At 34.4% G+C, this 15,717-nt stretch overlaps 1 protein-coding gene across 1 annotated transcript; it reads right to left on the reverse strand.

Annotated features, from left to right (window-relative positions):
* Positions 1-150: 150 nt before the first annotated feature.
* LOC128555767 (toll-like receptor 4) lies at positions 151-3,901 on the reverse strand. Its single transcript, XM_053539229.1, has one exon. The coding sequence runs from the start codon at positions 3,874-3,876 to the stop codon at positions 1,588-1,590; it is 2,289 nt and encodes a 762-aa protein (XP_053395204.1). The 5' UTR covers positions 3,877-3,901; the 3' UTR covers positions 151-1,587.
* Positions 3,902-15,717: the final 11,816 nt, after the last annotated feature.

Genomic DNA, 15,717 nt, shown 5'->3' on the forward strand with positions numbered 1-15,717 from the left:
AATTGAGGTCCGAAGAAGTGATTTTCACCGCAAAAAATATTCTTCTAAACAAACTTGAACGAGCAACTATTTTCAAATCAAACGCACACTCTAAACTAAATACAAATCTATAATAAAACACTAAAATGTAATGAATCCAGACAACCAAAGCAGGTTTAGTTTGACAATTTTAATTTAAAACCAACATTTCGACTTTTACAGAGCCTTTTCCAGGGTACAAATATTTCGGACAATCTTTCTAAAGTACAAAAGTCCGGTGGTTTTAGTCACATGACCCTTAGCTAAAAATAGAATCGGGTGTTTTTCAAAATTAAGTAGAGTATTATTTACAAATGTAGATCGAAGCTCGAATCATCATACAATAGATGTTTAACCCTTATCATGCTGGACGCTATTGATTCTGCCTTTGCGACATCCTAGCAGTCTGATCATGATCTGCAGTGTTCGCAATTCAGTCAGTATCTTTTTGATAAGCACCCCTTTTAACAATTAATGGTACTGTCCAAATTTTAGGATGGAAAAGTTCATTATAGAAATTTAGCAGGGTTAATATTGAACATCTACAAATAGTTAAAACTACAGTGTGTCCGTCAAACATGAATACTACTTATGAGGATATTGAAAAACAAAAAATACATAATTAGATATTAAACATTTTAAAATGTAGACATTTCATCAAGTCTAAATGGACACTTTAAACATATTGCTAGCAATAGGGTAAAGGTGACAGATATAGTTAACAAATATCAAATGCCGCAAGATCTATCAGATCATATGTACACATGAACACCATTAAAATACAGGTTGAATATAACTCTGCAAACTGGGTACAATACTATAGTAGTTATAAACAAAACTACTTATTTTTATAAGGCTACAGAATAAAACATTCTACACAATTCATCAATAATGAAAATCAAATGATAGAGTTAGCCACCTCGGTAGCTTAGTGGTAGAGCGTCCGCTTCGAGTGCGGGAGGTCGTGGGTTCGACCCCTGGCCGCGTCATACCAAAGACATGAACAGTGGTACCAGTAGTTCTCACAATCGACCTTAAATAAATTAGTATAAACTAAATGTAATATGAAATATGTGCCAGGTTTTGAATGACGTATTTATAAATATGAATAATAGCATACCGTTTCATACATTACAGAATAGAAAGCCAGGATACCAGACAATTTTATAACATGTCCACTGACACCAAACACACTATCAACATATTCAAAAGTTTCTGTCATAGCATTACTGATCATAGACTTTTTGACATTTAAGGAACTGATCATTTTTGAGAGACTCTAATTCCAAAGACAGAACGTGTCTACAGAAGTTAAGTTGTATCAAAAAAGAGACGTTTTAAGTTCAATGCAAAGAATGTTGTATATAAAATTAAATGCTATAATACATATTTCCAACCATAAAGAGCTGAAGAGTCACCGTATAACCTATAATAGGGTCGGTGTGACGTTAAATTCAACAAAAACAAAAAGTTTGATGTATCTCGTAAACGGATAAGTTGTGTAAATCTGAAACCATATTTGGATTGGTAGTTCTTTCTGCTTTACTGAAATATAGAATTAACATGCTGCTAAAGAGCGACGTTGTCATTATGTATTGCAGCAAGTTTCAAAATGGAACTAGCGAGTTGTTCGTAGCCTGGTACTATTTCCACACGGTCGTCCTCTTTCGTGATAAGTTTTGCTCGGGTATAGCGTAGGAATATTTTAGACATCAAAGGTGTCATCAGTGTTAAGTCGATGTGCTCTCTGCAAATAAGAATGATCGGTTTGTTAAGCTCATACGCTTCTCGAAGTTCCATTTGGCACCAACGGCTTTCACAGAAATTGTTAGAAACTATAAAAGCGGCGACGCAACTCTCTGATAAACACCTTACTATTTCATCAACAATTGGAAATCCTAGATTAAAGTGTCTGTTACCTACACATACAACTTCTCGCTTAATCCCAGTTTTTTCCTTTAGAGTTTCAGTGAGATGTTCATAAATGATATACGGATCATTTCCTTCGTCATCACTTGAAAAGGATAAAAAGCATAAAACATTCTGTTGCAGTAGTCCATTTTTAAAGTCCTCTAGAAAATTAATCATATTTTCTGCCCTTCTTTTTTGTCGCTTTCTATACATAAAAATCGCCGTCACTACTGATATGATACAGAAAATGGCAATGCCTGACGACACTGATGCTATTTCTATTGTTTTACGTACGCATAAAAACTCTGATTCGTCAACTGCGTTGGTTTCAAGTGGAACCTTTTTGCCCTCTAATGAACACATGAAGTATGTTTTACCACTTTTTTCTATTTTATATCTAGTTCTAACATAGGAAGACAGCCATTTAATAAAAGATACGGATTCGCAACTGCAAACAATAGGATTGCGAAGGAAACTTATATTCGCAGGTATCTGCATTGTTTGAATCAATAAAAGAAGATTGCTGAAATCAACACCATCAATATAGTGAATTTTATTATTTTCCAAGTTGAGAAAGTGAAGTTTAGTAAGATGTTTAATTCTAAAACTGATAGAAGCGAAATGGTTGTTAGATAAATCTAAAGTGGTCAAATTGAAAGTGTCAGCAAAAATAGCTTCAGGGAGCAAAGCTAATTGATTATTTGAGAGATCAAGGTACCACAAATTTTTGAAAGTACTGAAAAGAAATTTGAATTCTATAACGGAGGCCATGAGATACAATTTGTTGTGAGAGAGATGAATTCTTTCTAATGTTGGGACAGATCCGAAAACATAGGGGGATATATATTCTAGGTTATTTTGAGATAAGTCAAGTTCATAGAAGTTCAGTTTCCTTGGCCATTTTACAGTTGCATTTAAAAAATGTATATTATTAGATCTGAGATACAATGATTTAAAACTGATTCTACACTCTGAAATATCCAAATATAATGATTTAATTTTCACAATTCTAGATAACACATGATTCATTTCCAGACGTTCAACTTTAAAAAAACGTTTAAGTAAGTCACTTGTTAAATTGCTACTGCAATTTAGACTATATCTTGTATGGGTCATAAATGTATAATCGAAAGGTAGGAATCGTGAAGAGATATGAGAAATGTTCAAAATCTTTACTTTGGATAATACAGTATTGATAACTTGCTTTCCTTCTTTAGGTTCAATATTTTGTGCGAAGGTTATATTTGAAATGTCGAAATCAGTTAAAGAATACGAAAGATTTGCTATATTAAGGGGGCCCTGAAATAATAAATTAGTTCCACTTAAACTTAACTTTCGTACACTCAATCGACTGATCATTTTAAAAAATGCGTTATCCAATATTATATGTCTTCCTTCCCTCGTTCCGAACTGGTCAAGTATTAATGTGTCTAAATTATCGTGTACTTCCAAATTAGTTACCAGTCTTTCAGTATTGAGATGGAAACAGGACGATAGATTCAAAGATTGCAATTTCAGAAGTCCTTTAAGAATGTTATTTGTACTGAACGGCAATTCAGACGAGTGTATCCCGAGTGTTTCTAGATTCTTCAGCCCGTAGAAGTTATAATCGTAAAGGCGAAACTCAACATTTTCATTTACGATAACATCCAGATAATGCACTGACCACCAGCTGTCATGCTTGAAGGTTTCCTGATTGATGCTGTCGTGTGAAAAATTCTTTACTGTTACTTTTGTGATATTCTTTGGTAGCACTTGCGGTAGGTTTGTCCTACAAATAACTGAATGATCTTCAATCATGCAATCTCCATTTCCATCGAACGTAACACCTATGTTTGTACCACTCATACATAAAACACCACCAACGAAAAGAAAGATGTGTAGTATGTGAAGCATGTTTTCTGATGTCTGAAATATGATGTAAACAAGCTTTACTAATATGTTCATTCTCCGATTTCAAATAAATAATTTAAAACATTTTTTTTTCTGTTGATCTAAATAATATTATGTGTTTTAACAAAAACAAAATATCACCTGGATTTACTGCTTTGATTGAGATCATTACTTAAATTTACACACTCCTATAAATTTGGGACGTGGAAATATGGTTGGAATTAAGGTAGTTCTGCACGTTTGATAAACCGGAAGTAATGGAATTTGGAAAAATGGGACGTATTATGTGATGGCGCGTGCGTCTGTCTTTCCGTCATAATTCGTGTCCGGAGCATAACTTTATAACCATTAAAGGTATTGACTTTAAACCTGGCATTTAGGTAGATAATGATCTGACAATGTGCAGAGCGCTTAAACCGGCTGTGTAGGTCAAATGTCAAGGTCGCAAATTGAGCCAAAAGGTCAAAATTTTCAATCATATTTTGTGCCCAGAGCATAACTAAATAACCATACAAGGTATTGTCTTCAAATTTGGCATGAAGGTAGGTGTGGATAAGACGATTTTGCAGAGTGCATAAACCAGGTTTGTATATCAAAGGACAAGGTAACAAAATGAGCTTAAAGGTCAAATCTGTCCGTAATATTTCGTGTCCGGAGCATAATTTATTAAGCATTCAAGGTATTTCCTTCAAACTTTGCATGTATGTAGGTAGTGATGAGAAATGTACAAAAAAAAGAGAACCTGATCTAAAGGTTTAAGCTCAAGGTCATAAATTGAACTCAAATGTCAAATTTGTTGGTCATATTTAGTGACCGGATCATAACTTACTAACCATTCAAGGTACTGACTTCATACTGTAGGCTTACTTATTTTAGCGGTGTACTAATAACAGCGCTTTTAGCGTTATCGCACGTGCGCTAATTCATATCCGCGCATCAATTTGTTCAAGCATTTTCACGTACATTTTCATCTGATGGTGTTTTCTTCGAACTTTTGCAAATAAATATTCTTGAGAGTTTGCACTAGTTACACTGCTTGCTAATATTTTAAGGTTCGTATGATATTCCTGTTTATTGTTCATATTATTATTTTAAATAAATGATCATGCAAAATAAAATATTTAAGCTTGTAGTTTGTGTTCTTTTCTCATTTGATCAAGTTGTTATCGATTTCCGTATCACCTTCGGGCATGTCCGTTGTTGCAGTCGCTCGTTTACGGAAAGGTGTGAACACGTTTGTATTAAGACACAATGCATGTAGGACAAAGGGGATTCAATGATTAAAATGTGTGACAATCTCGTTTCATTTCAGCAATTATAACTAGTATACAGAATATAAAACACGCAGATTATTATAATTAAATACAAGAAGACAATACAGTTACGTAGGCAATATTATACTGGGAGCGCGACAAAACATCGACAGACAAAACATCGACACGACAAAACGCCGACGCGACGAAAGCTCAACAAAAAACATCGACATAAACATCGACAAACATCGAAACATAATTTATTAACACTTTTTCTTCATTTTCAAGTGTTAAATTACGTTAAAATTTTTACATACATCTGAAAGGTTCGGTCTAAATCTTCAGACAGTCAAGATTAAGACTCGAACATTAACGGTTAATGTTCAGTTAATGGGTGGTGGTATTAAAATGTGGAGTTGTGAAAATTGTTGTCAGGTATTGGCCAAACTTACACAGCTGAACAAAATTTAATACCAGTTCGATTAAGAGCAACACTGATATCTTTTATGTGACAACAAATATAATTCTTTTCGCTTAAACGTAGTGAATTAGAAAAGAATTGTTTCCCCTCGTATTGTTCCTGACGGACCACTGCGGGGCGCTATTTCGCGCTCTGTTGAGCACGATTTTCTCACATTGCGGAGTGGTTAGTTCACTTCAGCGCTTGGTCACTCGACTGTCAACATGTCCGTAGAAAATTTTTCTTCGTCAAATCCGGCAACAGATAATAATACTTTGATAACGGAACATTTGGCTGAGATTTCCCGACAACTTTCACAGCATAGGGAAGAAGTTACAGCCTTGAGAGAAGAAGTACGTGGTACTAACGTTACAGTTGGAAAAGAAGTCAAAAAGTTGAAGTCGGACATTGATATTCAGTGGAAACGCCAGGGAAATAGAATACAGTACGTATTTAACTCTGAAATTATTGACTTTTTGAAACAAGCTGTTTGGGCTATTGACAATAGCAAACCACAATATTGCCGAGAAGTTCTAAATGTGGCATTGGAAAATGTCGCCAAACGCCAGAAACTTATTCGTATCGCCGACAGCTCTGAGGGAGGCTGGGACACAGTCAATTGCTACACTTCTAACCCACTGGCTAGCGATTCCGAAGACGAATCTAAACTACGCAAGGCCGAAAATCAGGCTCTCAAGAAACGGAAATCAAAGTCGGTCAAACGTTTGCAGTCAGCACGTAAAGCAACTCCAGCTACTGTTACTTCTGGTGCTTTGTTCAACTATCCTTCTGCTTTTCGTAACTACACACCAGAAGGGAATATTTCAACATTTCCAACAAGGAGAGGAAGGTTTTTTCGAGGCTCCGGCAACTTCTCAGCTAGACCAGTCGCCTACGGCTCATGCTTTTCATGTGGCTCCTTCGAACACTTCCGACGATCATGTCCCTATGCCGCTACAGGGTTCGACAGCGACAGATCCGGTCAGGTTCCCGCCAAAAAGTAGAGATTATCAAGATTACACTATGGAAGATGAGTATTTTTCACATTCTGTTAGTTTCCGTAAAAATGCTGCTTCAAAATTGACAAAAGACTATTTTGAATATGAATCTGGACAAAAAGACATTTTGGTTAGAGGTCGTTTGAGAGATAATCTATCTTTTTGGCAATCTATAGGTGTAAGTAATTTTATACTTGATACTATTTTTCAAGGCTATAAAATACCTTTCTATTCAGAACCCGCGTCTTCATTTTTATGTAACAATAAATCTGCTTTAAACAACAGCGATTTTGTAAGTGAAGCTATATCAGAATTATTGGATAGAAATTTAGTCGAGCAATGTGACTGCATTCCTTACATAGTTAATCCGCTCACGGTTTCAGTCCGAGATAACGGTAAGAAACGTCTGATCCTTGACCTTAGAGTAGTAAATAAACATTTATGGAAACAGTATTTCAGGTACGAAGATATCAAAGTAGCGTTATCTTTTTTGGATAAAAACTTTTGGATGATTAAATTTGATATACATTCAGCTTATCATTTCATTGAAATTTTTTCATCACATACTAAATTTTTGGGTTTTTCATGGAAAGACGAAAACGGAATTACCAAGTATTATAAATTTTTAGTATTACCATTCGGACTATCAACAAGTCCTTATATATTCAGCAAGGTTACAAGACCATTAATTTCAAAGTGGAGAGCAGAAGGTAAAAAAGTACTTATGTTTCTAGACGATGGTTTTGGGTGCGATTCTAGTTACGAACGTACTTTATCTCTTGGGGTTTCAGTCAAACAGGACCTCATTCTTTCAGGGTTTGTTCCCAAGTCAGAAAAATGCATTTGGGTACCAGTACAACATTTACAATTCCTAGGAAATGATTTTGATTCGGTATATGGAATGATATCCGTACCTCAAACTAGAATTGACAAATGTCTAAAGACATTGGATAATTTGTCACATAGCATTGTGAAACATAGCAGAGTCCATGTTCGATCGCTGGCTAGTTTTGTTGGTCAAGTGGTTACGAAGTAAGTGCATATAATAATGTAGCACACGGTGTGTGGTCACCGGTGGAGTCTTTACGGTCCTCCACATGGAGAGAACTCATGGCAGTTTACAGAGTTTTGAAATCTTTAGATCATTTGCTACGGTATCAAAGAGTTAAATGGTTTACAGACAACCAGTCAGTGAGCAAAATCGTAGGCAAAGGTTCGATGGTTGACGATTTGCAGACTATAGCTTTAGACATATACAAATTTTGCGTAAATAATTCGACTATCATTGATATTGAATGGATACCTAGGTTAGAGAACGAAAAAGCAGATTTTCTTTCTAATATTTGCGACTTTGATGACTGGGGTATTTCTTATACCATTTTGGATTTAGTACAGAGTAAATGGGGCCCGCTAGAAGTTGACTGGTTCGCTTCCGATCACAATGCTAAATTGCCAGTTTTTTATTCTAGATTTTGGAATATTAATTCAAGCGGTATAGACGCATTCACAGAAGATTGGTCCGAAAAGTTCGGACTTTTTGTTCCACCTATATCATTAGTTCATAGAGTACTTAAGAAAATGGTGACAGACAAAGTTCAAGGTGTTCTTATTTTTCCCCACTGGACTTCTGCTAATTACTGGCCAATTTTATGTCCAAATGGGTTTTTTACGAACCATATTCTTGAATGGATGTATTTGCCAACAAAAAAGGAATTTTATAACTGTTGTAAAAATGGCAAAGGAATTTTCGGGAATAAAGATTTGTGTTTTAATATGCTGGCTATCCGGTTTAGTTATAATACGGGGAATTAATTCTGGAATAACAAGTTACTTAACAATTACGATTTATCCCCCTTTCCCTTTAAAAGGTTGTATTTGCAGCCATGATAATAGCCTGATTTTGTAGCCGTGATCATATTTTGGCTTTGCAGCCATGAGACTAGCCTGGCTTTGCAGCCATGAGAATAGCTTGGCTTTGCAGCCATGAGAATAGTTTGATAATAGCCTTGGTACTATGCTGGGTTGTCATTTATACATTAAAATAAATTATAAAAGTTTGTAAATTTAATCAAATAAGAAATAGAAAAATAGTGAATCTTTTTCTTATGTTATAGACATCTTTTGTTTCGGTGTTAAGCTATAACTGTTTTGTTACAATGTTAAAGGTTACTTATATCGTAATGGTTGATTTTATATACATGTACCATAATGTACAATATTAAGTTACTAGAAAAATGTTGAAACATATAATTTAAAATTATGTAACACGTTTATTTTTACAGTGTCACAAGAACGAAATTGAAGCATTGCCGGATGTTCTGGTGGACAAAGTGACCCTACTGCCGGAGATATTACAACATTCCAGAGCTGATAGTACGTGTAAAGGTTACAACAGCGCGTTTAACAGATGGAAAAAGTGGGCTTTTTCAAATAGTCTTGGTAGTGGGGACATTTTGCCCGCCAGGGCATTACCGGTATCCATTTATCTAACTTCATTAATGCAAAGTGCTTCTTCGGCAAAACCGATTGAACAATCTTATTACGCTATAAAGTGGGTTCACGAAATTTATGGTTTAAGTTCTCCTACTAATTCTTCATTAGTTTATAATGTATTACAGGCAGCAAAGCGTTTACTTGCTAGGCCTGTCGTAAAGAAAGAGCCTGTAACCGTAGATCTTCTTTCTTCAGTTTATAAGAGTTTATATACGCATGGTAATATCATGTCTCAGGGAACAATATGTGCTTTATTGTTATCATTTGCTGGATTTTTAAGAAGTTCTGAACTGTTGAAAATAAAAAGAAATGATTTAGTTTTTCGCGATACTCATTTGGAAATATTTATTGAATCTAGTAAGACAGATCAATACAGAGACGGTGCATGGAGCATTATTGCTAAAACAGGAATATCCTTGTGTCCAGTTATAAACACTTTAAAATATCTTGAATGGGCAAATTTCGAAATGAATTCAGATAATTTTATATTTTGCAATTTGAGTGCTACAAAAACAGGTTTTAAGTGCAGGAAAGTTAACAAGCCTATGTCATACAGTACCTTGAGGGATATTTTTAAAAATGCTCTTGCTTCACATGTTATAGACATATCAAAATTTTGCTTACATTCATTACGTTCAGGTGGCGCCACTGCCGCTGCAAACAAGGGTGTTAAGGACAGAATTTTTAAAAGACACGGTCGTTGGACCAGCGAACAAGCAAAAGACGGTTATGTTAAAGACAATTTGGAGGAACGTCTTATTGTTTCGCAATGTCTGGGCTTATGAACATTTGAATTATTTAGTAGATCTATTGTGTTGTCATGTTTTATGTTTTTAAGGAACACGTACATCACATTTAAGCAAGTAGATCATTAATTCTTGAATTAAGTATTATATTTCTCTAGTCTATTTAACCTAGGTTTTCCCGTTCTTTAGGTTCAGTTGACAACCAAGCCGCTTACAACAAATTAAACTATTATTCATTGAAATGTTGTTCGTTTTATATTATGATACTTAACATTATGGTAACGTTATATTGTGATAGCTCATGTCCATTGGGTACGATTTGAGGGGAATATAATTCTTTTCGCTTAAACGTAGTGAATTAGAAAAGAATTGTTTCCCCTCGTATTGTTCCTGACGGACCACTGCGGGGCGCTATTTCGCGCTCTGTTGAGCACGATTTTCTCACATTGCGGAGTGGTTAGTTCACTTCAGCGCTTGGTCACTCGACTGTCAACATGTCCGTAGAAAATTTTTAATATTAAGTTTTAATACTTTAAATGTGCGTGTTCCATTTTGTATATAAATATTATACACTGAACGGATTTCGAGGCGCGATAATTGTATGTCGATTAGCTATATAGAAAATCACTTGGATTTTGAAAATCGGTTCAGTGTATACGAGAAGTGAATGTAATTTCATGGTATTATTTTCATTGGGTACATAAAATAACCTGTTGATTATAGTTAACTTAATATTATGAGTGAAATGAAAAATATTCGTCAATTTATTTTCGAATAATATGCATAATGTTGTATTTATATTTATGATGATTATATACGAATGTTTTGTACATGTTCAGTTGACAACCAAGTCGCTTACAACAAATTAAACTATCATTCATTGAAATGTTGTTCGTTGTATATTATGATACTTAACATTATGGTAACGTTATATTGTGATAGCTCATGTCCGTTGGGTACGATTTGAGGGGACTCAATTTTGATGACAAAGAGCTTAGTTTGGACATACTAGGACATACTAGACAAGTTTCTTGTCAAATAATATTATTCTATGTCACAGAAAACAGCTCATTTCTGCATTTCTGTATGTTCATATTCGTAAGATAATTGTAATTTAGTCAATAATGAAAAAAAGTTAGCAATATGGTTTAAATTCATTCAAATTAATTGAAGTATGACAAAAATGATATACGTTTCCTTACTCTGCAAAATTAAAGACATTATTTCGGTGAGGTTTAAATATTGGCAAAACAACAAAACGTCTATTTAGTGGATTATATATATGTGAGTATCGACTCAAGTTATGCGATGTCCTTTGATCATAGCAAACTTTATATAAATAGATTGGTTTTCATTGTACCGTTAAAACCGATGTATTTGTCATTCATAAGTTGTTGAACTATATATGTTACGCGCATATAGCCAATCTGCGCATTTGGTAAATCGCGCAGCGCAAATAACCAATTTGTTATCTGCGCAACGATTTGTAAATCGGGCAACCTTATATATTTCTTATATGCGCAGGGTAACTGTCTTGCGCGTTTGGTAAATGAGTCTGCGCTTTTAACATATGGATGATATCTCCCGATAAAATTGAATATCATTAGAGGGTTAGACTTGTAGGCCTACATAAAACTGTTTAATTTTAAAACTGACGGTGATCAGGCACGCGTAAAGGTGTGAACTGACTGCGCTTAATTTGTAAAGAACAAGAAAAACATTTTTTAAAGTAAATGAGCGTATTTATGCGGTAATTTCAATGAGATGCTCACGTCCCTGGTAGTTTATGGACTAAAATTTCTGTTGACGACGGTATTAAGAGTCATTTGTCATAGGTGTTAAAAAACGTTAAAATGATACAAAATATCCAAAGTATATTTAATAACACAAGTTTTTTTATATTTTTTTTAACTTTTAAACACCGTAGCCTGTGCGGGATGTTGATCCAGCGCTAATATCAAATCCTGAAATGACACCGATATTTCAAATATATATTGATCATTTCTTACAGAGCGTATTGATATTTTTTAATGTTTTGTAGTACAAAAGAGTAATTTTCGCCAGAACGTGAACGAATTTTTGTTGCTGCGCAAGATGTTTCCTGCGCTAATAGAAAATCATGAAATTACTCTGATAATATGAATAACTGCCATAAACCATGCTAAGTTTTACATTGTTTATCAATTACAGACTGATATTGCAAATCTTGGTTTTAAAAATGTGTCATAAATTTATTTCAACATCAGTAAATTCATGAGAGTCGGTCACCAGGTTTCAATATCTGCAGTATGATACATTATGCAATAAAACTCAAACATGCGTGAATGTGTGATTTCCTTCTGATAGCCACAACGTCCTCTCTATTCTTTTTACAACTAAAGTATTTTCACTTCATTCGATCACACGCAGTCATTTTATACCGGATATAGAACATAAAGGAGACTTACATAAAAGACTGAATTGCCACACACTTACCACAATTCACCATATCGCTTTTTTTTCATCATATTGAAAAAGCGCAATTCTTTTTTACCAACGTGAGCATATCTCTTGACATGGCCAAGATTGAAAATAAAACAAAAATAAGCAGAATTAAAAGACGATTCTTACAGATTTTTTATACTTATATCATTTTTGTAATGTTTTATAGTGAGACAGATAGAATAACTGATAAGTTTCGTCAAAATGTGAACGAAATTTTACATTTTGTAGGTGCGCAAGATGTATGTCCTGCGTTAATAGAACTCTGAAAATTACTCCAATAACTTGAATATCTTTTATAAACCATTTTAATTTTTACTTCGTTTTTCGATTACAATCTAAAAATGTAGCTTTTGAAAATCTGAATATAATGTTTCATTCGTAGCCTGCGCGGAATGTTGTTCCTGCGCTAATAGCGAATTCTGAACTGACGCCGATATTTCAAACATATTTCAATTCTAAAAGATACTATTTATGTAACTTCATAAAAAATGTTTTCGGGGTAGAAAAAAGTAGAAAGAAGCGCGATTTCCTTCATAACGAGAACGAAATATTACATTTGTTATCTACGCAAGATGTGTTTGCCCTGCGCTAATAAAATATCTGGAAATAATCCTGATAACTTGGATATCTTTCATAAACCATGCTAACTTTATCATTGTTTTACAGGCTGAAATTGTAGCTTTTGCCAAAAGAATATTTGTTACATCTGTATCCTGCGCGGGATGTCGGCCCTGCGCTAATAAAAAATCTGGAAATGATCCTGATTACTTGAATATCTTTCATAAACCATGCTAAATTTAACTTTGTTTTATGGTTACAGACTAAAGTTGTAGCTTTTGCAATGACAAATGTAATTTTAATTCTGTAACCCGCGCGGGGTGTCAGTTCTGCGCTAATAGCAAATCCTGAATTCAAATATATTTAATTTCCAGATTATTATTAGCGCAGACACACATCTTGCTCAGATAAAAAATGTAACTATTTGATTATTTAGAGGGAAACATTAGCCTAAGAGTTATTGTTATAAATGAAAGCCATAACCGTTTTTACGTGTTGTCAAAAAATAACCACCGAATACTTACTGTAGTTAAACTTTAGAATTTCACTTTGTCTCAAACGTCGTTAATTTTGATCATCATATCATGATGGATAGATAACCTTCAAGTAACTTGAACTAAAATTTGGACCTTGTCATGGCGTAATAACACCTGTTTTTTTCTCCTAGGAAGGTATTCATTTCATAATAATCGACGTTGTCTTTTTTCAAGTGCAGTTATATATATATATACCTTTTTAATTTTGTTTTTTGCCTTCACTTATTGTTCTTTGATAGCTTGTTTAGCGCAAAGTGTGCAATATTTTTATTTCAGTCCATGAACACGAATCTCACAGGTAAAAACTTTCAGCAGATGTAATTCAGTTAGTATACTTATTAAAATATTACATATTCAGAAAAGATCGTCTATGTATTTTAATGTTTATGATCAATTTAATCCAAAAATATATAATACACATTTAAAATATTAATACTCGCTCGGTTATTTATGGTGGTGCAGGCCTGAAACAGATCGCATGTAAAAAATTACAATAATAACGTACTTATTGCCACTATGATTTACTCCCAGAGTAAGTTCTTGCTTTCTTTTTCAGTTTGTTTATTAGATATTGGTAATTCTAAGAGCCTCTATGATGGTGTAGCGCTTTGTTTTTCGGGCATCTTCGGTATTCGGTGGTTCCCCGATGGTTACAGCTCGACCTGAACATTCTTGTATGAGACATCGCCAATATGTTTTTACTACTTTATCCTAACGACTTCTGTCCTTATTAAAAATATATCCATCAAACACAAGTTGTAACTTTCCTTTTTATGAAGTAACGATCTCCATCACTATGGACGAAGATGAAAGTGTTTTTACTTTTTTTGTACATGTATTCAATTATATTCATTCTATTGTGACGATAAAGAAAGTCAATACTTGGAGCATTTCATCGTTCGATTAAACGTGCTCTTAGACTAATTCTACAAGAACGTAAATACTTATAAATTATAATCGTATGATCAAAATTATGAATTATGATCATAAAATTATTTCCGGTCAATTTATTGTAAAGATGTTCAATACTCGGATAATTTAGGGCATTTAGAGCACGTAAATGCTTATGAATGATAATCGTATGATCAAAATCATGATCGTTTGATAATCGTATGATCAAAATTATTTTCCACCATTAATGCGACAAAACGCCGACACGACACTATGCGACATGTCGATCTTTTGTCGCATCAATCAATTGTCGCGTCGATGTTTTGTCGTGTCGATGTTTGGCTGAAACACATTACATAAAAATTGCCGACGGTTAAGTTTATTTCCAAAAAGCTTCGTGAATCTCCGTAAATCTCTGAGAGCCTCATCTCGGACAGCGCTAAAATTAGAAATTAGCGGTCTCGCGAAAGCGCTAATTCACGTCCAAGCATTAATTAGATATTTCACCAAAAAATGCGTTTGCGCTAATTTTTTGCCGCGCTAATAAATGTACGCCTTTAGTATTTGGAATGTAGGTAGGTGGCGATGTGAAGAGTCATGAACCAGAGCATAACTTAAAACATTAAAATGTATTGACTTGCCCTTTAGTATCTCGTCACTGCACGCACGCACGCACGCACGCACGCACGCACGCCCTGCTCCCCCACTCACAACTCCCACTGCCCGCAACCTCCCCCCCCCACCCCCGAAAAAAGAAAAAAATATCTTTAAATTTTCCTTTTTCTTTATATTTTGCTTCCGTACTCCTTTGATAGGATAGAACCATTCGGGCATATATTGCCCCCTCCCCCACCCTTGGCGGAGCTCTTGTTTTTATTTTTTAATGCTGTGTTATGGCTAAATATTTATTCTTGCGAAGATGAATATCTGATATTTGTGTCTTCATTTTGTAGCATAAAATTTGCAATCTAATCTAAAGTATGTGTTACTACATTAGATACCAATGCCAACGTACTACCAGATGGCAAGATATTTTAACATTTACCCCGCTAAATTTCCAAAATAGACTGGACCATCATTGAGTTTGGGCAGCTCCACTTATTATTCAAAGGGGGAAAGGTCAATTTGAATCAAATGCTCATAATGTATGTCTGTTACATGAGCTCTGTTACGATTATATAACTTGAAAAAAAATAATTTTCATATGATATCGATGTTTTCCACGAACCGGATCCAAACTTCTAACTTCACAATTAAGGGCATAGGAACATTTTTAAGTGTAGTCATTTAAAAAATCTTCAATTCTTGGTGATGTTTTGAAAAACTACGATGTTCCGTTAGAACATATAGTTTATTGTAACATGTACAAAAAAAGTACATCACCGGCAACACATGCATTGGATATTTACAAATACATACCATCACATAATCAATGACTAGAAATATGCCGGCTCGGTAGCCTAGTGGTACAGCGCC

This window comes from Mercenaria mercenaria, chromosome 3, assembly GCF_021730395.1.
Source record: "Mercenaria mercenaria strain notata chromosome 3, MADL_Memer_1, whole genome shotgun sequence".
Classification (NCBI taxonomy): domain Eukaryota; kingdom Metazoa; phylum Mollusca; class Bivalvia; order Venerida; family Veneridae; genus Mercenaria; species Mercenaria mercenaria.